Source organism: Anolis carolinensis, unplaced genomic scaffold (genome assembly GCF_035594765.1).
Source record: "Anolis carolinensis isolate JA03-04 unplaced genomic scaffold, rAnoCar3.1.pri scaffold_14, whole genome shotgun sequence".
In the NCBI taxonomy this organism is placed as follows: Eukaryota; Metazoa; Chordata; class Lepidosauria; order Squamata; family Dactyloidae; genus Anolis; species Anolis carolinensis.
This window is the reverse complement of record NW_026943825.1, coordinates 15,501,399-15,528,165: the sequence shown is the minus strand read 5'-3', so window position 1 is coordinate 15,528,165 and position 26,767 is coordinate 15,501,399. Positions and strand designations below refer to the sequence as shown.

Genomic DNA, 26,767 nt, shown 5'->3' with positions numbered 1-26,767 from the left:
TTCTTCTTCCTTTCTTCCTTCCCCTCCACTTCTCCTTCCTACTTTCCTTTCTTCTTCCCTTCTCCTCCCTCCTTCTTTCCTTCCTTTCTCTTCCCACCTCCACTTCTCCTTCCTACTTTCCTTCTTCTTCCCTTCCTCCTCCTTCTTCCTTCCTTCCTTCCTTCCCCTCCACTTCTTCCTTCCTATTTCTATTTTCCTTCTTCTTCCCTTCTCCTCCCTCCTTCCTTCCTTCCTTCCCCTCCACTTCTCCTTCCTACTTTCCTCTTCATTCTTCCTTCTCCTCCCTTCCTTCCTTCCTTCCTTCCTCCTTCCTTCCTCCTTTCCTTCTTCCTTCCCTTCTCCCTCCTCCTTTCCTTCTCTCCTTTCCTTCTTTCTCCCTCCCTCCTTCTTCCTTCCTCCCTTTCTTCCCCTCCCTTCTTCCTTCCAACTTTCCTTTCCTCTTCCCTTCTCTCCCTTCCTTCCTTCCTTCTTCCCCTCCACTCTCCTTCCTACTTTCCTTTCTTTTCTCCTTCCCTTCTCCTCCCTCCTTCTTTCCTTCCTTCCCCTCCACTGCTTCCTACTTTCCTTTCTTCTTCCCTTCTCCTCCCTCCTTCTTTCCTTCCTTTCTTCCTTCCCCTCCACTTCTCCTTCCTACTTTCCTTTCTTCTTCCTTCTCTCCTCCTCCTTCTTTCCTTCCTTCCTTTCTTCCCCTCCACTTCTCCTTCCTACTTTCCTTTCTTTTCCTCCTTCCCCTTCTCCTCCCTCCTTCTTTCCTTCCTTCCCCTCCACTGCTTCCTACTTTCCTTTCTTCTTCCCTTCTCCTCCCTCCTTCTTTCCTTCCTTTCTTCCTTCCCCTCCACTTCTCCTTCCTACTTTCCTTTCTTCTTCCTTCTCCTCCCTCCTTCTTTCCTTCCTTTCTTCCTTCCCCTCCACTTCTCCTTCCTACTTTCCTTTCTTCTTCCCTTCTCCTCCCTCCTTCTTTCCTTCCTTCCTTCCTTCCCCTCCACTTCTCCTTCCTACTTTCCTTTCTTTTCCTCCTTCCCTTCTCCTCCCTCCTTCTTTCCTTCCTTCCTTCCCCTCCACTGCTTCCTACTTTCCTTTCTTCTTCCCTTCTCCCTCCTCCTTCTTTCCTTCCTTCCTTTCTTCCCCTCCACTTCTCCTTCCTACTTTCCTCTCTTCTTCCCTTCTCCTCCTTCCTTCCTTCCTTCCTTCCTTCCTTCCTTCCTTCCTTCCTTCCTTCCTTCCTTCCTTCTTTCCTCCCTTCCTTCCTTCCTTCCTTCCCCTCCACTGCTTCCTACTTTCCTTTCTTCTTCCCTTCTCCCTCCTCCTTTCCTTCTTCCTTTCTTCTTTCCCCTCCACTTCTCCTTCCTACTTTCCTTTCTTCTTCCCTTCTCCTCCCTCCTTCTTTCCTTCCTTCCTTCCTTCCCCTCCACTTCTCCTTCCTACTTTCCTTTCTTCTTCCCTTCTCCTCCCTCCTTCTTTCCTTCCTTCCTTTCTTCCCCTCCACTTCTCCTTCCTACTTTCCTCTCTTCTTCCCTTCTCCTCCTTCCTTCCTTCCTTCCTTCCTTCCTTCCTTCCTTCCTTCTTTCCTCCCTTCCTTCCTTCCTTCCTTCCCCTCCACTGCTTCCTACTTTCCTTTCTTCTTCCCTTCTCCCTCCTCCTTTCCTTCTTCCTTTCTTCTTTCCCCTCCACTTCTCCTTCCTACTTTCCTTTCTTCTTCCCTTCTCCTCCCTCCTTCTTTCCTTCCTTTCTTCCTTCCCCTCCACTTCTCCTTCCTACTTTCCTTTCTTCTTCCCTTCTCCTCCCTCCTTCTTTCCTCCCTCCCTTCTTTCCTTCCTTCCCCTCCACTTCTCCTTCCTACTTTCCTTTCTTCTTCCCTTCTCCTCCCTCCTTCTTTCCTCCCTCCCTTCTTTCCTTCCTTCCCCTCCACTTCTCCTTCCTACTTTCCTTTCTTCTTCCCTTCTCCCTCCTCCTTTCCTTCTTCCTTTCTTCTTTCCCCTCCACTTCTCCTTCCTACTTTCCTTTCTTCTTCCCTTCTCCTCCCTCCTTCTTTCCTTCCTTCCTTCCTTCCCCTCCACTTCTCCTTCCTACTTTCCTTTCTTTTCCTCCTTCCCTTCTCTCTCCCTCCTTCTGCCCTTCCTTCCTTCTCTCCCGTTCCCTTTGCTCTCTTTCCTCTTATTTTCCTCTACTTCCTCTCCTTCCTTCTTCCTCCTCCCATCCTTCCCAACTGATCCTGGTTTTGGCTTTCCTATGGCTCTGTCAGCCAGTGATCTAGGAATCCCCTTCCTGGTCCCCAAGCCTTTCTTTCACCCGTCGGGCCCTCACTCCCTGACCCTGGGACTCCCAAAGCAGCTTCACTCCAGATTCTTCTCCCAATAACTCTCCCCTTCGTTTGCTTCGTCCAACCATTTCTGAGACCTTTCCTTCCTCCTTTGACGTTGCAGAGCCGGCCATCCTGGTCATGCATCATTCCATGAAACCCCACCCGGCCATCACCGCCACGCTTCTGGACTTCATGTGTCGGGTAAGCATTGGGCATTGTGCTCCCAGTTGATTGTAAACAGTCCATCTCCAGACTCTTCCCAATATCTAACACCATTGACAGAGGTCCTGACCCATTACCCATCATCCTGGATATGTGCGACGGGGCCTTATTTGTCGTTGTGTTACTTCCTTTGCAGATCATTCCCAACTTTTATCCCACTCTGGAGACTCACGTCAGGCAAGGCGTCTTCAACTCCCTCACCCACATCGTGGAGAAGCGAGTCCTGGCGTAAGTCATTTAATAATAATAATAATAATAGAACACTTAAAGTTTCGGAGGCCTTCTCTTCAACCATTTCAAAGCTCTCGGCTTGAGCAGTGATGGCACGATCATCAGCATGGATGAAACTCAGATAATAATAATAATAATAATAATAATAATAATAGAGCATCTAAGGCTTTGGACAGCTTCTGTTCAAGCATTTCAAAGCTCCTTGCTTGTGTGGTGATGGCATAATTATCAGCATAGAGGAAACTATAATAATAATAATAATAATAATAATAATAATGATAATAATAATAGTGCACCTAAGGCTTTGGAGAGTTTCTGTTCAAGCATTTCAAAGTTCCTTGCTTGTGTGGTGATGGCATAATTATCAGCATAGAGGAAACTATAATAATAATAATAATAATAATAATAATAATAATAATAATGATGATAATAATAATAGTGCACCTAAGGCTTTGGAGAGTTTCTGTTCAAGCATTTCAAAGCTCCTTGCTTGTGTGGTGATGGCATAATTATCAGCATAGAGGAAACTATAATAATAATAATAATAATAATAATAATAATAATAATAATGATAATAATAATAGTGCACCTAAGGCTTTGGAGAGTTTTTGTTCAAGCATTTCAAAGCTCCTTGCTTGTGTGGTGATGGCATAATTATCAGCATAGAGGAAACTATAATAATAATAATAATAATAATAATAATGATGATAATAATAATAGTGCACCTAAGGCTTTGGAGAGTTTCTGTTCAAGCATTTCAAAGTTCCTTGCTTGTGTGGTGATGGCACAATCATCAGCATAGATGAAACTCAAATAATAATAATCACCATCATCATCACCACATAGTCCTAAACGCTTGGGAAGTGTTCGACTTGTGATTTTGTGATACGAAATCCAGCATATCGATCTTTTTTGCTGTGTCATACAACATCATTGTGTCAGTAATAATTATAATAATGCACCACTCGTGCATTATGTCGTTGTGTCAATAATAATCTATATATATAAAAGAGTGATGGCATCAGGGCAGCGGACAAAACAACAAAGCTACAGGCCCCCCAACCTTGAAATTTGACAACACAACCCATCATTCACGGCTCTCAGTTGATACAACAAAAAGAAAAGAAAAATAAAGTCCTAATTAGAGGGAGAGGAATAATAGTTTTTATCCAATTGCTGCTAGTTAGAAGGCTAAGCTCCACCCACTTGGTCTCCTAGCAACCTACTCAGCCCAGGGGACAGGCACAGTTAGGCCTCACTTAGGCCTCTTCCACATACAGTAGAGTCTCACTTATCCAACATAAATGGGCCGGCAGAACGTTCGATAAGCGAATATGTTGGATAATAAGGAGGGATTAAGGAAAAGCCTATTAAACATCAAAATAGGTTATGATTTTACAAATTAAGCACCAAAACATCATGTTTAACAACAAATTTGACAGAAAAAGTAGTTCAATACATGGTAATGCTATGTAGTGATTACTGTATTTACGAATTTAGCACCAAAATATCATGATGTATTGAAAACATTGTCTACAAAAATGCATTGGATAATCCAGAATGTTGGATAAGCGAGTATTGGATAAGTGAGACTCTACTGTATTATCAGATTTTAACTGGATTATATGGCAGTGTAGACTCAAGGCCCTTCCACACAGCTATATAACCCATTTAGAATCTTATATTATCTGCTTTGAACTGGATTATCTTGACTCCACACTGCCATATAATCCACTTCAGTGTGCATACTAAACATAAAGACAGCCATACAACAGACATTCAATACCACCACCACCTCAACAATTTCTCACCAACACCACCAGACAACGCCACAGCAACGCGTGGCCGGGCACAGCTAGTAATAATAATAATAATGCACCACTCATGCATTATGTCGTTGTGTCAATAATAATAATAATAATAATAATGCACCACTCGTGTCAGTAAAATGCCAAAGTCTGGGTCGGTTGTGTTCATTTATGCAGCCGGAACTCCTTTTAGAGAGGAGCAGATTTCATAGAATCGTAGAGTTGGAATGCAGGAAAAGCACAATCTAATCACCCCCAACAGATGGCCACTCAACCTCATATTTTTTGTTGTCCTGACTCAGCTGTCCAATTCTCTCCTGTCCTTTGTAGGCACCTGGCGCCGCTCTTCGACAACCCCAAGCTGGACAAGGAGCTGCGGGCCATGCTGCGGGAGAAGTTCCCGGAGTTCTGCAGCTCCCCTTCACCTCCCGTGGAAGGTATTTATTCATCTTTGAGCCTCACCTGCTCCATAAGTGCCCTCAAGGAGGTTTATAACCAGGTCGTGGAGAGTCAGCTAGCCCTCCCTGATGTCCCGTGTGCCTTTCCTTGCAGTCAAAATTGAGGAGCCAGTCTCCATGGAGATGGACAACCACATGTCCGACAAGGAGGACAGCTGCTACGACAATGCCGAGGCCGCCTTCAGCGATGACGAGGAGGAGCTGAACAGCAAAGGTGAGGCGTTTGGGGGCAACGAGGCGGCCCCATTGACGTGGGATACGTAGTTTGGGGAGGCATTGAACCAAGTCAGTCAATCTACAAAGTGGGCTTTCTTCTTGGCTTTTCCAGGGAAGAAGAGGGAGTTCCGCTTCCATCCCATCAAGGAGGCCGTGGTGGAGGAGCCGGTGGACATCACGCCTTTCCTGGACCAGTTGGACGAGACGCTGAAGGACAAGGTCCTGCTGCTGCAGAAAGGGAGGTCAGTCACAATGGCTTGAGTGGATCTGGGGGTCTCCATTCCCAGGGATGATACCACTATGTAACAAAATCTGAAAAAATTATGTTCCAGGTTTGAAAGTGTTATTTCCTATTTAATTGTGCAGCCCTGGATTTGAAAGTTGTCATTATACTCCAGAAACTTAGGCTGAATTAGGCTGAATTGGTTTAGACTCGGATGAGATATTCATTGGAAAACTTTTGCAAAATAATAATAATAATAATGTTGATCCCTCTGTCAACAATCTTACAAAAAACAAATCTCGGCTATCAAACATCTAAGAAATCTCACAAAATTTCGCATCTGATGTACATGGATGACCTGAAGCTGTATGGAAAAACGGAAACTGAAATCCAGTCTCTGACTAACACTGTCCGAATTTTTAGCAACATGGAGTTTGGCTTGGACAAATGTTCGACAGTGGCATTGAAGAAGGGAAAAATCATTGAGAGTGAGGACATAAATATGCCTAATGGCCAAACAATAAAGTGTCACCAGCCAGAGGCCTATAAATATCTGGGCATATTACAGCTGGACAACATCAAGCATGAACATGTGAAAACTGTGGTCAGCAAAGAATACACACAAAGGGTCAGAAAAATTCTCAAAAGCAAGCTCAATGGAGGGAACACCATCAAGGCCATAAACACCTGGGCCATACCTGTCATAAGATATACTGCTGGCATTATAAACTGGACACAGGCAGAACTGGACAATTTGGACAGAAAAACAAGAAAACTCATGACCATTCATCATTCACTGCACCCTCACAGTGATGTTGACCGGCTGTATCTGCCTAGAAGATCAGGGGGCAGAGGACTCTTACAAGTAAAACAAGCAGTCAAAGAAGAAGAACATGCCCTGGCAGAAGATGTACAGCAAAGTGAAGAACCTGCTTTGATTGAAGTCAATAATCAGAAACTCCTCAAAACACAACAGACAAAAAACCAGTACAAGAAAACCGCACTACAAACTAGAGCTGACAGCTGGCACAACAAAACATTGCATGGAAAGTTCCTTGACAAAATTGAAGGAAAAGCTGATAAGGAGAAGACCTGGTTCTGGCTCACGAATGGGACCCTGAAGAAGGAGACAGAAGGCCTGATCCTTGCAGCCCAGGAGCAAGACATCAGGACAAAGGCCATTCAGGCCAAGATCGAAAAATCAGCCGGTGACCCAAAATGCAGACTGCAAGGAAACCGACGAAACCATTGATCATATCCTCAGCTACTGTAAGAAAATTGCACCGACAGACTACAAACAGAGGCACAACTCTGTGGCCGAAATTATTCATTGGAACTTATCCCTCAAGTCCCACCTCCCAGCAGTAAAGAACTGGTGGGATCACAAACCTGCAAAAATATTGGAAAATGAGCACGCAAAGAGACTGTGGGACTTCCGAATCCAGACTGACAAAGTTCTGGAACACAACACACCAGACATCACAGTTGTGGAAAAGAAAAAGGTTTGGATCATTGATGTTGCCATCCCAGGTGACAGTCGCATTGACGAAAAACAACAGGAAAAACTCAGCCGCTCTCAGGACCTCAAGATTGAACTTCAAAGACTCTGGCAGAAACCAGTGCAGGTGGTCCCGGTGGTGATGGGCATACTGGGTGCCGTGCCAAAAGATCTCAGCCGGCATTTAGAAACAATAGACATTGAGAAAATGACGATCTGCCAACTGCAAAAGGCCACCCGACTGGGATCTGCGTGTATCATCCGAAAATACATCACACAGTCCTAGACACTTGGGAAGTGTTCAACTTGTGATTTTGTGATACGAAATCCAGCGTATCTATCTTGTTTGCTGTGTCATACAAAGTTGTTGTGTCAATAATAATAATAATTTATTTCTATACCGCCCTATCTCCCCAAGAGGACTCAGGGCGGTTTCCAACATAAGCAAAACATTCAGTTGCCGATAGGAGACCATACTACAAAAGTTCTTGCAGTTTAATAAACTTTTTCCGTGTTTTGATGATAGAGCCAATTAGGAAATTACATTGATAACCCAGGAACAAAAATGGTGTTACAGTAGAGTCTCACTTATCCAACATAATGTTGGATAAGCGAATATCTTGGATAATAAGGAGGGATTAAGGAAAAGCCTATTAAACATCAAATTAGGTTATGATTTTACAAATTAAGTACCAAAACATCATGTTATACAACAAATCTGACAGAAAAAGTAGTTCAGTACGCAGTAATGTTATGTTGTAATTACTGTATTTACGAATTTAGTACCAAAATATCACAATATATTGTAAACATTGACTACAAAAATGGCTTGGATAATCCAGAAGCTTGGATAAGCAAGGCTTGGATACGTGAGACTCTACTGTACATAGTGTTTTCGATGGAAATAGAATCATAGAGTTGCAAGAGACCTTGTGGGCTGTCCAATCCAATCCAATCCCATTCTTTATACATGGCACTCTCCGCCTTCTCTTCTGGAGGCTAAACTTGCCCAGCTCTTTAAGCCGCTCCTCATAGGGCTTGTTCTCCAGACCCTATTATGATTTGTTGTTTTCTTTCCATATTAATTGGGATTCATTGTCTTTTTTTCCACCCGTTCCAGTGATACCGAAGCTCAGTGTGAGGTCATGCAAGAAATCGTGGACCAAGTCTTGGAGGTAATAATGGCCCACTTCCCAAAATAACCCCCACCCCCCCCCAAAAAACACTGGATTTTGACATAATAACAAGAAACGGGGACTGTTTTGCGTATGTACAGGCCGAGGTTCTGTTGTTTTCTCGGTGCCCTTGTATGACCTCCCACTCTGTCCCCTTTCTTTGCAGGAGGACTTTGACCAGGAGCAGCTGTCCGTCATGGCCTCCTGTTTGCAGGAGCTCTTCAAGGCGCATTTCCGCGGAGAGGTCCTTCCCGAGGAAATTACAGAGGAGTACGTGGGATAGGAGCACGTTTCTGGGTTTCTTAAGTCATGGTTTTCTATGACTGAGCAGACTAGTCAATGCCACGTGTTTGTGAATCTCGAAAACTAGAGCCGAGAGGGTGAAACAGACACTGTTTTTTTGGAAACATTAGGTCAAATAATCCCAGGAACAGGTCCAACATTGGAAACACCAAAATTTTTAATTGGGCAGTGTCACTTATATGAGGGCTATCCACAAAGTAGGTTACGTTTTGGATTTTTAAAAGGACAAAGTATAGGAGAAATCATTTACCATATGCAGCTGAAAGACGCATCCCAATACTACAACCTCACGTAATTCCCACTGAAATATAGATAAATGAGTTTAAAAAGGTAAATTTGCTGCCTCTCTCCTCCGTTTCCAACAATGGGAAAATGTAGCTTTTTGGCTACGCTGCAGGAAGGGAGAAGGGGGAAGAGCTGAGGACACAAGCGGGGAATTTACTGGACCAGTACTTTCCAAATTCATTTATCTATATGAGACATGCCTAGATTTCAATGGGGTTTACATGAGATTGTAGTATTGGAATGTGTCTTTCAGCTGCATATGGTAAATTATTTCTCCTATACTTTGTCAACTCATGTTTTTAATACCTATTTTGTATGCTGACTTTTTATAACTGTTTTTATCAATATTGTTTTTATTGTTGATTTATTTGTTTTATTGCATTGTTTGCTTTTATATTGTTATGTCCTGGCATGGCCCCACGTAAGCCGCCCCGAGTCCCTTCGGGGAGATGGGGCGGGGTATAAGAATAAAGTTGTTATTATTATTATTATTGCCCTTTTTAAAATCCAAAACGTAACCTACTTTGTGGATAGCCCTCGTATAAAGACTGATATGTCTCACGTCCTCGAGAAAGAACAGCAGTAATGATGGGAACAGAATAATAATAATAATAATAATAATAATAATAATTTTCCAGTAAAGTTTTGGGTGGCTTGGCGTAAGTGAGGAGAAGCCACTTGGTGTTTCCTGGCACTGAACCGTCTCTCTCTTTCTCTCAGGTCTCTCGAGGAATCCGTGGGGAAGCCGCTCTACCTAATATTTAGGTGCGTTCCCTTCTTCTCCCTTTTCCGTTCTCGCCGGAGTTTAAGGAAACTCTCCAAACTCCAGGCATTGCGATGGTTCGTTCTGTGGGTCCTCCTGACCCGACTCTGCTCCGTGTCTCCTTCCAGGAATCTCTGCCAGATGCAGGAGGACAACAGCAGCTTCTCCGTCCTCCTGGACCTCTTGTCTGAGCTCTACCAGAAGCAGCCCAAGATCGGGTACCACCTCCTGTACTATTTGAAAGCCAGGTGAGCCTGGGTCCATGGGCTTTAGGCAGGGGTCCCCAAACTAAGGCCCGGGGGCCAGATGTGGCCCTCCAAGGCCATTTACCTAGCCCCCGCCCTCAATTATAATATAATATTTTATATCAGTTTTAATAAGATAATATATTGTATATACATATGATATTGATAGTAATAATATTATCATTTTATACAATATAATACTAATAATAATACCATATAATAATATTAATGATATGTTATATATTACACTAGCTGTGCCCGGCCACGCGTTGCTGTGGCAAAGTGGTGGTGGTATTGATTAAAAATTGTTGTGTAATTTTTATTTGACGTTATTTGCATTTTTTAATTAATTTTATTGTAAGTTATATTTTTATTTATTATATTTTATTATTTTCTTGTATTATTTTTAGTTATTTTCTGTTATTATAGTATTTTATTGTATCAATTTTTTAGTGTTTTTTATTATTTTTTATTGGGTTGCTAGGAGACCAAGTTGGAGGAGCTTAGCCTTCTAACTGGCAGAAATTGGATAAAAGCAATTATTCCTCTTTCTCTAATTAGGACTTTATTTTTCTTTTCTTTTTGTTGTATCAACCTAGAGGCGTGGATGATGGGTTGTGTTGTCAAATTTCGAGGTTGGGGGGCCTGTAGTTTTGTTGTTTTGTGGGTCGCCAGGATTCCATCACTCTTTTATATATATAGATAATGCTAATAATAATACCATATAATAATATTAATGATATGTTATATATTACATATAATATTACAGTATAGTGGTATAGTTCGATATAGTAATACATAATGCTAATATTGTGCTATGTTAATAATATAACATATTGTATATACATATGATATTGATAATAATAATATTATCATTTTATACAATATAATACTAATAATAATACCATATAATAATATTAATGATATGTTATATATTACATATAATATTACAGTATAGTGGTATAGTTCGATATAGTAATACATAATGCTAATATTGTGCTATGTTAATAATATAACATATTGTATATACAAATGATATTGATAATAATAATATTATCATTTTATACAATATAATACTAATAATAATACCATATAATAATATTAATGATATGTTATATATTACATATAATATTACAGTATAGTGGTATAGTTCGATATAGTAATACATAATGCTAATATTGTGCTATGTTAATAATATAACATATTGTATATACATATGATATTGATAATAATAATATTATCATTTTATACAATATAATACTAATAATAATACCATATAATAATATTAATGATATGTTATATATCTATATATATAAAAGGGTAATGAAATTTCGGCCTAGGACAAAACAACAAAACTACACATCCCAGAAACACTAAACTTGGCAGCACAACCCCGCATCCATGCCTCTACGTTCATACAACAAAAAGCTCCAGCTACTCCAGAAAATGGCCAGGCTTTGAGACTGCAAGGCTATTCACTGCTATTCCACCTGGCCAACAAAGGATTCCCATAAGCCACAGCAACGCGTGGCTGGGCAAAGCTAGTTACATATAATATTACAGTATAGTGGTATAGTTCGATATAGTAATACATAATGCTAATATTGTGCTATGCTAATAATATAATATATGGTATGTACATACAGCTGCTCTGAGTTCCCTTTGGGGTGAGAAGAGCGGGATATAAATGTAGTAAATGAATAAATAAATAATTTTAGACTTAGGCTCACCCAAAGTCTGAAATGACTTAAAGGTACACAACAACAACAACAGTCCTAATTAACCTGACTATCTCATTGGCCAGAATCAGGCCCACACTTCCTATTGAAAGCCTGATAGGTTTATGTTGGTTAAAATTGTTTTCATTTTTAAATATTGTATTGTTCTTTCATTGTTATTGTTGTTTTGCACTACAAATAAGACATGTGCAGTGTGCATAGGAATTTGTTCGTTTTTTTTCTCCAAATGATAATTCGGCCCCTCAACGGTCTGAAGGATTGTGGACTGGCCCTTGGCTTCAAAAGTTTGGGGAGCCCTGGCTTTAGGGCTTCTTTCTAAAGGTCCTCGTTGCTTCTCCTGCTGGCTCACGGGGCCTTCTGTGTTCTCCTTTGAAGCAAAGCGGCGGCCGGGAAGATGAACCTCTACGAGTCCTTTGCCCAGGCCACGCAGTTGGGCGACCTCCATACTTGCCTGATGATGGACATGAAGGCCTGCCAGGAAGACGATGTCCGCCTCCTCTGCTACCTCACGCCCTCCATCTACACCGAGGTGAGAGATGGGATTTGGCTTGAAATTCGAGCAGGAAAATACTGGCCTTCCTAGCAGAGTGCAGGGAGGGAAATGCCATATAGATGGAATCATGGTAGGAAAAGGCCCGGGCTGTGGCGCAGGCTGGTGAGCAGCCAGCTGCAACAAATCACTCTGACCAAGAGGTCATGAGTTCGAGGCCAGCTCGGAGCCTGCGTTTGTCTTTGTCTTTGTCTTTATTCTATGTTAAGGCATTTATTTATTTATTTATTTATTACAATATTTATATCCCGCCCTTCTCACCCAACAGGGGACTCAGGGCGGCTTACAATAAAACAGACATATAAAAACAGTACAATACACTATAAATCAGTTAAAAAATTAACTTACATATAACATTCATAAAATGCATTTATAAAATATAGATAGGCGTGTACAAGTTTAAAAGACTGGGTCTGTCAATTGAGTTCCAGCATACATAATAGTAATTAATGCTGCTGATTCTTATTCGAAATGTTTGCCTTATACAGTAGAGTCTCACTTATCCAACATAAACGGGCCAGCAGAACGTTGGATAAGCGAATATGTTGGATAATAAGGAGGGATTAAGGAAAAGCCTATTCAACATCAAATTAGGTTATGATTTTACAAATTAAGCACCAAAACATCAGGTTATACAACAAATTTGACAGAAAAAAATAGTTCAATACATGGTAATGCTATGTAGTAATTCCTGTATTTACGAATGTAGCACCCAAATATCATGATGTATTGAAAACATTGTCTACAAAAATGTGTTGGATAATCCAGAACGTTGGATAAGTGAGTGTTGGATAAGTGAGACTCTACTGTATGTGTAATGTGATCCGCCCTGAGTCCCCTTCAGGGTGAGAAGGGCGGAATATAAATACTGAAAATAATAACAATAAATAATTAAAAGGGAGAGAAGATACACAGGTGAGGATTAGTGTTGCGCATTCGTATGAAATCATTTACCGTTTCTGTTTGTTCCAGTCGTATGGCTCCGTTTCTGTTTCCGTGCGCTGCTTACAGAAACGGGTGTCTATACAAATGGGCTTTTCCGTCCACATTCCGAAAAAAACCCAAAGATTTTTCATGTCTTGGCTGGCAAAGCGCCAGAGCCTGTCAGTTAGGGCCTACAGCCAAGTGGGACCGGTGCTTGGCTGTAGGCCCTGCAAGTCAGGTCTATAATAATAATAATAATAATAATAATAATAATAATAATAATAATAATAATAATAATAATAATAATAATAATATGAAAACTTTATTTATAATGGGACTCAGGGCGGGACGGATGGGACTCAGGGCGGTTTCCAGTCATAAAAACAACACAAACATTACATTACAACATAATAACACATGATTAAGCAAAGTAAAATAATACAATTATAGCAATAAATAACACTTACATGACCAGATCAAGGGGACAGGAACCATAAACCCAATATATTAAAATGTATCATTTAAGGATAGGGAAATCTTGTGCAATATATTCAGGCCCAGAAATCGGCGGTATTCCAATGTAATTACTCAAAAACCTGCCGACACCACCAGGTCTTCAGTTCCTTACGGAAACTGGATAATGTAGGGCAGTGATGGCCAACCTATGACACGCGTGTCAGTACTGACACGCCTAGCCATTTTTGCTGACATGCTACCGCATGCAGGTTGATTGGATGACGATGTCTTTTGTGGCCAAATTTGGTGTGATTTGGTCCAGTGGTTTTGTTGTTTACTCCATGGAAATTATGCACATTACATTTATATATATATAAATTATATCATTCTATTATTGTTCTATTATTATTGTAGTATATTATCATATTATTACTATTATATTATTGTTATATTATTTATTATTCATGACTACATTGAAACTAGAATAGAGAGAAATCAGCGTGGAAACTGCAAGAGGTACCATAGATTGTTGTACATGGAAAGTGAGCCATTGAGTGTTTGATGTCTCGTAGACCCGGCTCACAGGGCCTACAGGTGAGCGCCAAGCATTCGATGCTTGTAGGCGGCTTATGAGTGTCGAGAGTTCGTCACTTGACTGTAGACATTGCAAGCTGGGCCTGTGAGACATAGAGTGCTTGATGGCGCATAGGCCCGACTCGCAGGGCCTCTGAGCAACAAGTGTTTGGTGCTCGACTGTCGGCCCTGCAAGCCAGGCCTACGAGACAGAGCACTCAATGCTTGTAGGCCTTGATTGCAGGGTCCACAGTTGAGCACTTGATGCCCTTTTGCCCGGCAGCATTGAGCACCCGGTGCTTGGCTGTAGGCCCTGCGAGCCGGGTTTATGAGCCATCGAGCCTTCAATGTTTCATAGGCCCAGCTCGCAGGGCCTACAGGTGAGCACCAAGCGCTCGATGCTCATCGGCCCTGCGAACCAGGCCTACGAGTTGTCAAATGTTCAACTCTCGACTATAGGCCTTGCGAGCCAGGCCTATGAGACATAGAGTGCTCGATGGCTCACAGAGCCTCTGAGCATCAAGTGTTCGGTGCTCGACTGTAGGTCCTGCGAGCCAGACATAGAGTGCTCGATGGCTCACAGAGCCTCTGAGCATCAAGCGTTCGGTGCTCGACTGTAGGCCTTGCAAGCCAGGCCTTTGAGACATAGAGTGCTCGATGGCTCACAGAGCCTCTGAGCATCAAGCGTTCGGTGCTCGACTGTAGGTCCTGCGAGATATTGAGTGTTCGATGCTCATAGTCCTTGACTGCCAGGTCTAAAGTTGAGTGCTCGATGCTTGTAGGCCCAGCAGGCAGGGATTGCGAGTATTGAGTGCCTGGCGCTTGGCTGTAGGTCCTGGCTTGCAGGGCCTACAGCCAAGCGCCGAAAATCAGCCAACCAAACAGCTACCATTCCGCTCTGCCTTTCGTTTCACTGTTTCTTTTGTTCCCATGGGGTTGTGCTGTTCCATGTAACCCAAATGGACGAAACAGTACAAAACCACGAATGAAACAGATGAAACAGGATTCTAGTGAGGATTGTAAACAAAACGAGCCAGGCAAAGAGCTTTAGTGGACAATAAGGGGCCCTGTTGTGTTAAGTTGTGACCACTTGCTCTTTGTTTTCTCAGTTCCCAGATGAGACCCTGCGGAGCGGGGAGCTGCTGAACATGATCGTGGCCGTCGTCGACTCCGCTCAGGTAAGGCCAGTAAATACAGAACAACACTCAGAAAACAGGAGGATTCCAGACAGGAAACAATCAGGGCCAGCTAACACCTCCCAACAAAGGATCTCCCCAGGCAGGATGAAGCCAGGCTTTGCAGCGGCAAGGCTTTTCACTGGCCCATTGCAACATTCACACTTGCCTCCAACAGACAAGAGTTCTTTCTCCCATTCTGGAAATCATTCCACAGATATATATATATATATATATATATCTCCCACCTGCCTAGTTTCCAACAGACCTCACAACCTATGAGGATGCCTGCCGTATATGTGGGCAAAACGTCAGGAGAGAATGCTTCTGGAGACATGGCCAGACATCCTGGAAAACTCACAGCAACCCCGTGATTCCAGCCATGAAAGCTTTCGACAACACAGTAATAATTATAGTTGTACACTATTTTTGCCTTTACCTGCTCTGGAGCACTTATCTATTATCATCATCATCATCATTATCATCATCATCATCATTGTTATTTATTGCAAGTACTTATAAATACTACTTACTTATAAATATCTATTATCATTATCATTATTTATTACTAGTGATTCTGGCCATGAAAGCCTTCGACAACATCATCATGATTATAATAATAATAATTATTATCATCATCATTATTTATTGCAAGTACTTATAAATACTACTTACTTATAAATATCTATTATTATTATTATCATTATTTATTACTAGTGATTCTGGCCATTAAAGCCTTTGACATTATTATTATTATTATTATTATTATTATTATTATTATTATTATGCATTTTGTTGTTGTTGGTTCTTCAATTGGGGTACGTCTTACAACTGGTGGTGTCTTAGAATTGAAGAAATATGGCAATTGTACTACTACTACTAATAATAATACGATAATAACAATAATGATAATAAAGTTGTCAATAATAACTATTATTATTACTATTACTATCCATTTTCTTGTTGTTGGTACTGCAATTGGGGTACGTCTTACAACTGGTGGTGTCTTAGAATTGAAGAAATATGGCAATTGTACTACTACTACTACTAATAATAATAATAATAATATGATGATGATGATAATGATAATAATGTCGAATAATAATAATAATAATAATAATAATTACTATTACTATATATTTTATTGTTGTTGGTACTACAATTGGGGTACGTCTTACAACTGGTGGTGTCTTAGAATTGAAGAAATATGGCAATTGTACTACTACTACTACTAATAATAATAATATGATGATGATGATGATAATAATAATGATAATAATGTCGAATAATAATAATATTACTATTACTATATATTTTGTTGTTGTTGGTACTACAATTGGGGTACGTCTTACAACTGGTGGTGTCTTAGAATTGAAGAAATATGGCAATTGTACTACTACTACTACTACTACTAATAATAATATGATGATGATGATGATAATAATAATGTCAAATAATAATAATTATTATTATTACTATTATTATATATTTTGTTGTTGGTACTGCAATTGGGGTACGTCTTACAACTGGTGGTGTCTTAGAATTGAAGAAATATGGCAATAATAATAATAATAATAATAATAATAATAATAATAATAATAATAATTTTATTCTTATACCCTGCCCCATCTCCCCGAAGGGACTCGGGGCGGCTTACATGGGGCCAAGCCCAGTCATGACAATATAAAAACAAGCAGTAAAACAAATCAAACAACAATAAAACAAGTTATAAAAACACATACAATACATCATGATAAAATCATGGATAAGATCTGTAGGAAACTGGGCTAAAGTGCTAGTTATGTCGCTATAATCGGGGGGGAGTGGTTACCCAAAGTGTCATAATAATAATAATAATAAGAAGAAGAAGGAGACAGAAGGCCTGATCCTTGCAGCCCAGGAGCAAGCCATCAGAACAAATGCAATTAAGGCCAAGATTGAAAAATCAGCTGATGACCCAAAATGCAGACTGTGCAAGGAAACCGACGAAACCATGGATCATATCCTCAGCTGCTGTAAAAAAATTGCACAGACAGACTACAAACAGAGGCACAACTATGTGGCCCAAATGATTCATTGGAACTTATGCCTCAAGTCCCACCTCCCAGCAGCAAAGAACTGGTGGGATCACAAACCTGCAAAAGTATTGGAAAATGAGCACGCAAAGAGACTGTGGGACTTCCGAATCCAGACTGACAAAGTTCTGGAACACAACACACCAGACATCACAGTTGTGGAAAAGAACAAGGTTTGGATCATTGATGTTGCCATCCCAGGTGACAGTCGCATAGATGAAAAACAACAGGAAAAACTCAGCCGCTCTCAGGACCTCAAGATTGAACTTCAAAGACTCTGGCAGAAACCAGTACAGGTGGTCCCGGTGGTGATGGGCACACTGGGTGCCGTGCCAAAAGATCTCAGCCGGCATTTGGAAACAACAGACATTGACAAAATCACCATCTGCCAACTGCAAAAGGCCACCCTACTGGGATCTGCACACATCATCAGAAAATACATCACACAGTCCTAGACACTTGGGAAGTGTTCGACTTGTGATTTTGTGATACGAAATCCAGCATATCTATCTTGTTTGCTGTGTCATCATAATAATAATAATAATAATAATAATAATAATAATAATAATAATAATAATACATCACACAGTCCTAGACACTTGGGAAGTGTTCGTCTTGTGATTTTGTGATACGAAATCCAGCATATCTATCTTGTTTGCTGTGTCATAATAATAATAATAATAATAATAATAATAATAATAATAATAATAATACATCACACAGTCCTAGACACTTGGGAAGTGTTCGTCTTGTGATTTTGTGATACGAAATCCAGCATATCTATCTTGTTTGCTGTGTCATAATAATAATAATAATAATAATAATAATAATAATAATAATACATCACACAGTCCTAGACACTTGGGAAGTGTTCGACTTGTGGTTTTGTGATACGAAATCCAGCATATCTATCTTGTTTGCTGTGTCATCATAATAATAATAATAATAATAATAATAATAATAATAATAATACATCACACAGTCCTAGACACTTGGGAAGTGTTCGACTTGTGGTTTTGCGAAACGAAATCCAGCATATCTATCTTGTTTGCTGTGCCATACAACGTCGTTGTGTTGATGATAATAATAATAATAATAATGTAATCATTGTCATCATAAGCATCATCCAGCCAGCTTTCCAGCCAAAGCACCAATGTTGACGGCTATCAGGGGAATTTCTTTGAGTCCTGCGCCTCGCGGTGGGGATGCTGCAAGGCCTCTCCAAGACTGGGGCCCCGTTTTGTTATTCTAGGAACAAAACCGGAGCGGATTTGGGATCAAAGGCCTCCCGGGACCACGGCTGCCATTGCCAACAGGTTGCCATGGCTCCGGCGTAGACTGGCCCCAAACTAAAAGACGGAGGGACATCTTTGCCAACCCAGCCTCCTCCATCATTCATCTCTCTGCCCATAAACCTCTCCGTTTTTGCCGTAAATACTTTCCCATTTCCCCAGACGGGATGGTTTTCCTTGGCAGGGCCCAGCCGCACCGATGGCTATCGCATCTGGGAAAAGGGAGAGAAGCAGGCAACGGACCCTTATTTGGTCACTCCGTGCTTGCAAAATACACGTATTTTATTGGGGCAAAATGGACATAAGATATAATCTAGAAAAGAAACCAAATCTACAAATAGACTAAGTATTAATACAATGCACAATATTTAATCTGACCTCCAGAGTCAATGTCTGTCTAATTCAAGCGAGTGCATCGTTGCCATATAAGACCTTGTCTTCTTGGGTCCCTTGATCAATCAGTGGACCAAGTTTCTGTGAAATTATCTTCGTTGAGTTCTGTTATTATTATTATTATTATTATTATTATTATTATTATTATTATTATTATTATTATTATTATTTATATGATAGCATAATATTACATATTATCTTACATCTATATATATAAAATGATAAAGTTGTTTGCGCAGTGACTATAACAACAAAACTAAACATCCCAGAAATAAGAAATTTGGCAACACAATGCAAAAGGCTTGCCTCCCGGTTACAACAACACAACCACACCACAAAACCACAATCCAGACCCACAAAACTCACAACAACGCATCATGCGATAACAACACAACTAAACGCCCCAGAAATACAAAACTTGGCAACACAATGCAAAAACCTTGCCTCCCAGTTGTAACAACACAGCCACACCACAAAACCACACAGGACCCACAAAACTCACAACAACGCATTGTGACTATAACAACACAACTAAACGCCCCAGAAATACGAAACTTGGCAACACAACGCAAAAGCCTTCCCTCCAGGTTGTAACAACACAACCACACCACAAAACCACAATCCGGACCCATAAAACTCACAACAACGCATCGTGACTATAACAACACAACTAAACGCCCCAGAAATACGAAACTTGGCACACAACTAAACACCCCAGAAATATAAAACTTGACAACACAACGTAAAAGCCTTGCCTCCCGGTTGTAACAACACAACCACACCACAAAACCACAATCCGGACCCACAAAACTCACAACAATGCATCGTGACTATAACAACACAACTAAACGCCCCAGAAATACGAAACGGTGCACAACTAAACGCCCCAGAAATATAAAACTTGACAACACAACACAAAAGCCTTTTCTCCCAGTTGTAACAACACAACTACACCACAAAACCACAATCCAGACCCACAAAACTCACAACAACGCATTGTGACTATAACAAATACCAAATTTGACAACACAACTCATCCACCTCCCCAATCCCTACATTCACACTTGGCCTCCAAAAAAACAATTACAATAATAACAATAACAACAACAACAATAAGAATCAACACCATCACAGGCAAGAAACAGCCAGGCACTGAGGCTGAGAGGCCAGTCAGTGCTACACTGGGCCTCCAAAAAACAATACAGTAGCATCTAACTTATCCAACCTTCATGACCACAACAACAACAATAATAATAAACACCTACACAGGCAAAACAAAAAAAGGACTATTGTACCACAATAAAAATATAAACCGCACTCAGCAGAATCAGACATTACAACTAACAACAAACCAAAGACAACAGGGATCTCAAGCAATTATCAATCAACACAAAAATTGAAGAAGGTAACAGACTTCAAATACTACTACTAATGTGAGTATAAAGAAGGTCACAGCATAAATACAACCTAATGTAGACTGAACAACACCACCAGACTCAGACACAGCAACGCGTGGCCGGGCACAGCTAGTATCTTATATGGTAATATTATCACATTATTATATAATATATTACAGAGGGTTTTTAATAATCTGTCCTGTTTTTATTACGATTTTACCATTTATGTGTTTTAAATGCAATTTTTTATCCTGTATTTTTGTTTTAATTGATAGATTGTATTACTGTTTTACCTTTTTATAGTGTGATTTGTATTATGTTGCCTATGTTTTGTTCTATGTTGTTTGGGCCTCTGCCCCATGTAAGCCGCCCCAAGTCCCCACGGGGAGATGGTGGCGGGGTATAAATAAAATATTATTGTTATTATTATTATTATTATTATTATTATTATTATTATTATTATTATTATTATATCTTTTATGATAATGTTATCACATTATTATATAATAACATATAACATATTATATATCTTTTATGATAATATCACATTATTATTATGATTATATAACATCATATTACATATTATTTATATATCTTATATGATATTATTATTATTATTATTGAGACAACGACGTTGTATGACACAGCAAACAAGATAGATATGCTGGATTTCGTTTCACAAAATCACAAGTCAAACACTTCCCAAGTGTCTAGGACTGTGTGATGTATTATTATTATTATTATTATTATTATTATTATTATTATTATTATTGGCTAAATCCAGGTAGAACAGAGTCTAGATGGCCATCTGTGGAGGGTGCTTTGATTGTGCTTTTCCTGCCTGGAAGGGGGTTGGACTGGATGGCCCTTGGGGATTCAATGAGAAGATCTGTCCTTCTGGTTGCCCAAGATGGAGACATGGCTTTCAATGTGTATCCTTTGGGTTAGAGTTCGGGTTATCCCAGCACTTACCAGTTCCCGCTTTCCCTTTTCCAGCTCCAGGAACTGGTCTGCCACGTCATGATGGGCAACTTGGTGATGTTTCGGAAGGACTCGGTCCTGAACATTTTGAGTGAGTCGGGCGTCTGGTGGGCGCAGCAGGACTATTAGGATTGAAGTACCGTGTTTTCACCTGCCACTTTTGGACTCTGGCTTGCTGAGATGTTCCTGCGAGTATCTCTGTAGATCTTAGGAAGCTGTTTCTTGATTTAAGACATTGGCATGCTGGCTGATATCTGAACAGAGGATGGGTTGGAGATGTCACTGCCTTGGTCCTTTCATTACTGGCTGCTAGAAAGTTTAATCTATGCTGACGATCAGGAAGCTTTAGATGGATTAGGAATTGGCTGGTTTTCCCCGTAATAGGCAGTAAGAGCACCTAAAGCTTCAGAGAGCTTTTATTCAATCATTTCAAAGCTCCCTGCTTGAGTGGTGATGGCACGATCGTCAGCATAGATGAAACTCACTCTCTGTGCCTTCTGGCAGTGGTTGGTCATTTGTATAAATTTAAAACATTGATGGAGCAAGCACGCTTCAACCAACCAAGAGTAATAATAATAATATTATTACATTTTAATATATTATTTTAATATATTATTATATAACATCATACATTCAATATAAGGTAAATTTTATACTATATTATAATATATAATATAATTGTATATACTGTATATGAGTATAAGCCTAGTTTTCAGCCCTTTTTTAAGACTGAAAAAGCCCCCCTTGAGGGTCCAGGTTGGCTTATATTTGAGTCGGCTTATACTTGAGAATATATGGTACATTAATTTTTTTCTCTATTATTATTATTATTAGTATTATTACATTTATTATTTTTCTCTATTATTGTTGCTACTATTACATTTATTTTACTCCATTTTTTATTATTAATACATTTATCTCACTCTGATATTATTATATTTATTATTTTCCTGTATTTATTATTACTTGTATTATTTTCCTGTATTTATTATTATTATTACATGTATTATTTTACTCTATTATTATTTTTAAAAGGATACATAAGCACATTTACATTGAAGAAAATGAGAATAATGATTTGATCAGAGTTGGACAGTCTTATGTTAAATTTGAGCTTTATGTAAATATTCAAAAACATTTAACCTACTGATGCCTCAAAGTGTAATTTTATTGGTATCTATTTTTTTTCCTGAAATTTACCACCCTCGGCTTATATTGGAGTCAATGTTTTCCCAGTTTTTTTGTGGTAAAATTAGGTGCCTCGGCTTATATTCGGGTCGGCTTATACTCGAGTATATGCAGTAATAATAATATAATTTTATACAATATTATAATATATAATATAACTATATTTTATATAATATAATTTTATATAATATAATTTATATAATTGTATATAATAATATAATTTTAATTAATATAATATTTAATAAAGTTCTATTTTATGTAATATAATTTTAATTAATATTATATTATATAATATTACATTATAATATAAAGTAAATATAATTAAATATTTAATATAGATGTATTTAAATTCAATAAAATCATATACCGTATATACTCGAGTATAAGCCGACCCGAATATAAGCCGAGGCACCTAATTTTACCACAAAAAACTGGGATAACACTGACTCCAGTATAAGCTGAGATACCAATAAAATTACATTAATTGAGGCATCAGTAGTTTAAATGTTTTTGAATCTTTACATCAAACTGTAATTTAAGATATGACTGTTCAACTCTGATTAAATCATTATTTTCATCTTCTTCAATGTAAATGTGCCTATGTATCCTTTTAATAATAATACAGTGAAATAATACATGTAATAATAATAATAATAATAAATGCAGTAAAATAATAAATGTATTAATAATAATAAAACTAGAGTAAAATAAATGTAAAAGTAACAACAGTAATAGAGTAAAATAATAAATGTAATAATAATAATTAATAGAGTAAAATAATGAATGTAACGATACCAATAATAATAGAGAAAAATAATAACTATACCACATATACGCCAACCTGAATATAAGCTCACCAGGACCCTCACCCGAGTATAAGCCGAGGAGGTTTTTTTCAATCCTAAAAAAGGGCTGAAAAACTAGGCTTATACTTGAGTATATACAGTAAATGTAAAAGGAAAAATTGCACTTTACGCAACAAACAGTATGACTATTTGAATAAATAAATATCATATATATATATATATATACATTTGTATTTGATGTATGTATTGTAACATATGTATTGACATAATGTTTTCGAATGAAGTGTTTAAACCAGGGGTCCCCAAACTAAGGCCCGGGGGCCGGATGCGGCCCTCCGAGCTCATTTACCTGGCCCCCGCCCTCAGTTTTATAATATAATATATTGTATATACATATAATATTGATAATAATATTATAATGTAATACAATATAACACTAATAATAATACCACATAATAATATTAATTATATATTCTATATTACATATAATAGTACTAATAATATTACAGTATAGTGGTATAGTTCAATAAAGTAATATATAGCTAATATTGTGCTGTGCTAATAATATAATATATTGTATGTACATAAAGCTGCTCTGAGTCCCCTTCAGGGTGAGAAGGGCAGGATATAAATGTAATAAATAAATATAGTAAATGAATAAATAAATAATTTTAGACTTAGGCTCGCCCAAAGTTTGAAATGACTTAAAGACAGACAACAACAACAACAACAATCCTAATTAACTTGGCTATCTCATTGGCCAGAAATAGGCCCACACTTCCCATTGAAATCCTGATAGGTTTATGTTGGTTACAATTGTTTTCATTTTTAAATATTGTATTGTTCTTTCATTGTTGTTGTTTTGCACTACAAATAAGACATGTGCAGTGTGCACAGGAATTTGTTCATTTTTTTTCCAAATGATAATTCGGCCCCTCAACAGTCTGAAGGATTGTGGATCGGCCCTCTGCTTAAAAAGTTTGAGGACCCCTGGTTTAAACTATGTTGTCCTCCTTTTTCCTTCCAGTCCAGAGTTTGGAATGGGAGACCTTTGAGCAGTACTGCACTTGGCAGCTCTTTCTGGCCCATAACATCCCCCTGGAGACCATCATCCCCATCCTGCAGCACCTCAAGTATAAAGGTGAGAGTCGATCCGGGTGCGGGACGGAGCCCCAAACACCCCCCAGGTGTTCCCCATACCTTTCCGTTCAGATCCAACGCAACCCCGAATCCTTCTTTCTCTTCCAGAGCACCCCGAGGCTCTCTCCTGCTTGTTGCTCCAACTCCGGCGAGAGAAGTACGTATTTCCACTTCATTCTTGCCGTTTCGTCAGTCTCAAATAGGGGTGTGACTATTATGTGAGGATTGCTTTGGGGTTGCGGTACCTTTCTGGGACACATACCGTATAGACTCGAGTATAAGCTGACCCAAATATAAGCCAAGGCACCTAATTTTACCACAAAAAACTGGGAAAACTTATTGACTCGAGTCTAAGCCGAGGGTGGGAAATGCAGCAGCTATGGGTAAATTTCAAAGTAAAAATAGATACCAATAAAATTTCATGAATCGAGGCATCAGTAGGTTAAATGTTTTTGAATATTTACCGTATTTCGAAGAAAAACAATAAACTAGCTCTATAAGTGGAAAAGTAGGGGCAACAAAAACAATATGGTATCAACAATAACCTAAAAATAATAATACTGTAATAATAATAATAATAATAATAATAATAATAATAATAATTAGAAGAAGAAGAAACTGCAAAAGGCCACCCTACTGGGATCTGCACACATCATCCGAAAATACATCACACAGTCCTAGACACTTAGAAAGTGTTCAACTTGTGATTTTGTGATACGAAATCCAGCATATCTATCTTGTTTGCTGTGACATAATAAAATAATAATAATAATAATAATAATAGAGGTGCGACTATTACACGAGGAAAACAAAAATAGTATTTTATATATATTTTGGTGCTCCAATGGTGCGACTATTGTGTGGTGGCAATACTTTATGGAATGAAATATGGCAATTGCCGCGTGGAGCCTTACTTTGTATTCATGCCTTTGCAGTAAGGAAGGAAAGAAAGAAGGATCAGTCTCAAATAGAGGTGCGACTATTGCACGAGGAAAACAAAAATAGTATTTTATATATTTTTTGGTGCTGCAATGGTGCGACTATTATGTGGTGGCAATATATTATGGAAAGAAATATGGCAATTGCCGCGTGGAGTCTTACTTTGTACTCATGCCTGTGCAGTAAGGAAGGATCAGTCTCAAATAGAGGTGCGACTATTACACGAGGAAAACAAAAATAGTATTTTATATATTTTTTGGTGCTGCAATGGTGCGACTATTATGTGGTGGCAATATATTATGGAAAGAAATATGGCAATTGCCGTGTGGAGCCTTACTTTGTACTCGTGCTTCTGCAGTAAGGATCAGTCTCAAATAGAGGTGCAACTATTACACGAGGAAAACAAAAATAGTATTTTATATATTTTTTGGTGTGGCAATGGTGTGACTATTATGTGGTGGCAATACGTTATGGAATGAAATATGGCAATTGCCACGTGGAGCCTTACTTTGTACTCGTGCCTCGTGCCAGTAAGGAAGGATCAGTCTCAAATAGAGGTGCGACTATTACACGAGGAAAACAAAAATAGTATTTTATATATTTTTTGGTGCTGCAATGGTGCGACTATTATGTGGTGGCAATACTTTATGGAAAGAAATATGGCAATTGCCTCGTGGAGTCTTACTTTGTACTCGTGCCTCTGCAAGAAGAAAGGAAAGAAAGAAGGATCAGTCTCAAATAGAGGTGCGACTATTACACAAGGAAAACAAAAATAGTATTTTATATATTTTTTGGTACTGCAATGGTGCGACTATTATGCAGTGGCAATATATTATGTAGTGAAATATGGCAATTGCCTCGTGGAGCCTTACTTTGTACTCGCACCTCTGCAATAAGGAAGGAAAGAAAGAAGGATCAGTCTCAAATAGAGGTGCGACTATTGCACGAGGAAAACAAAAAAAGTATTTTATATATTTTTTGGTGCTGCAATGGTGCGACTTTTATGTGGTGGCAATACGTTATGGAATTAAATATGGCCATTGAGCCTTACTTTGTACTCGTGCCTCCGCAGGCCGAGCGAGGAGATGGTGAAGATGGTGCTGAGCCGGCCGTGCCACCCGGACGACCAGTTCACCACCAGCATCCTGCGGCACTGGTGCATCAAGCACGACGACCTCCTGGCCGAACACATCAAGTCCCTCCTCATCAAGAACAACAGCCTGCCCAGGAAGCGCCAAAGGTGAGGCGGAAAACGGGGGGGATATCTGGACGACTTCATGTTGTGTGCAAACCAGACTTGGAAGACGTAGCCGCCAGGTGCCCAGGCGACTATGATTTGGTGGAAATCATGCAATTTGAAGGAAAAATTTGAAGAAGAGAGTAATCTCTGTGCTCTTAGATGCCTGCCTT

General features: G+C 39.2%; 1 protein-coding gene and 1 long non-coding RNA gene across 3 annotated transcripts in view; one reads left to right on the top strand and one right to left on the bottom strand.

The window, feature by feature from the left end:
• ints3 (integrator complex subunit 3) overlaps nt 1-26,767 on the top strand; it is a gene marked incomplete in the record, with an annotated part of 51,440 nt that overhangs the window by 15,141 nt on the left and 9,532 nt on the right. The window contains 14 exon segments of the mRNA XM_062964868.1: nt 2,661-2,752; nt 4,894-5,000; nt 5,116-5,235; nt 5,350-5,479; nt 8,079-8,133; nt 8,300-8,403; nt 9,442-9,486; nt 9,613-9,732; nt 11,844-11,997; nt 15,081-15,149; nt 21,300-21,375; nt 24,306-24,419; nt 24,527-24,575; nt 26,430-26,597. Coding sequence (XP_062820938.1) covers nt 2,661-2,752; nt 4,894-5,000; nt 5,116-5,235; nt 5,350-5,479; nt 8,079-8,133; nt 8,300-8,403; nt 9,442-9,486; nt 9,613-9,732; nt 11,844-11,997; nt 15,081-15,149; nt 21,300-21,375; nt 24,306-24,419; nt 24,527-24,575; nt 26,430-26,597 — 1,403 coding nt within the window.
• Nucleotides 4,719-26,433, bottom strand: LOC134294288 (uncharacterized). Of its 2 annotated transcripts, XR_010001235.1 has the most exons (3): nt 24,479-26,433; nt 21,276-21,538; nt 4,719-5,549 (listed from the first exon to the last, which is right to left on the bottom strand). It is a non-coding gene; the product is annotated as an uncharacterized LOC134294288 (long non-coding RNA). The 2 variants fall into 2 exon arrangements; XR_010001234.1 differs by lacking the exon at nt 4,719-5,549 and having other exon boundaries at nt 16,725-21,538.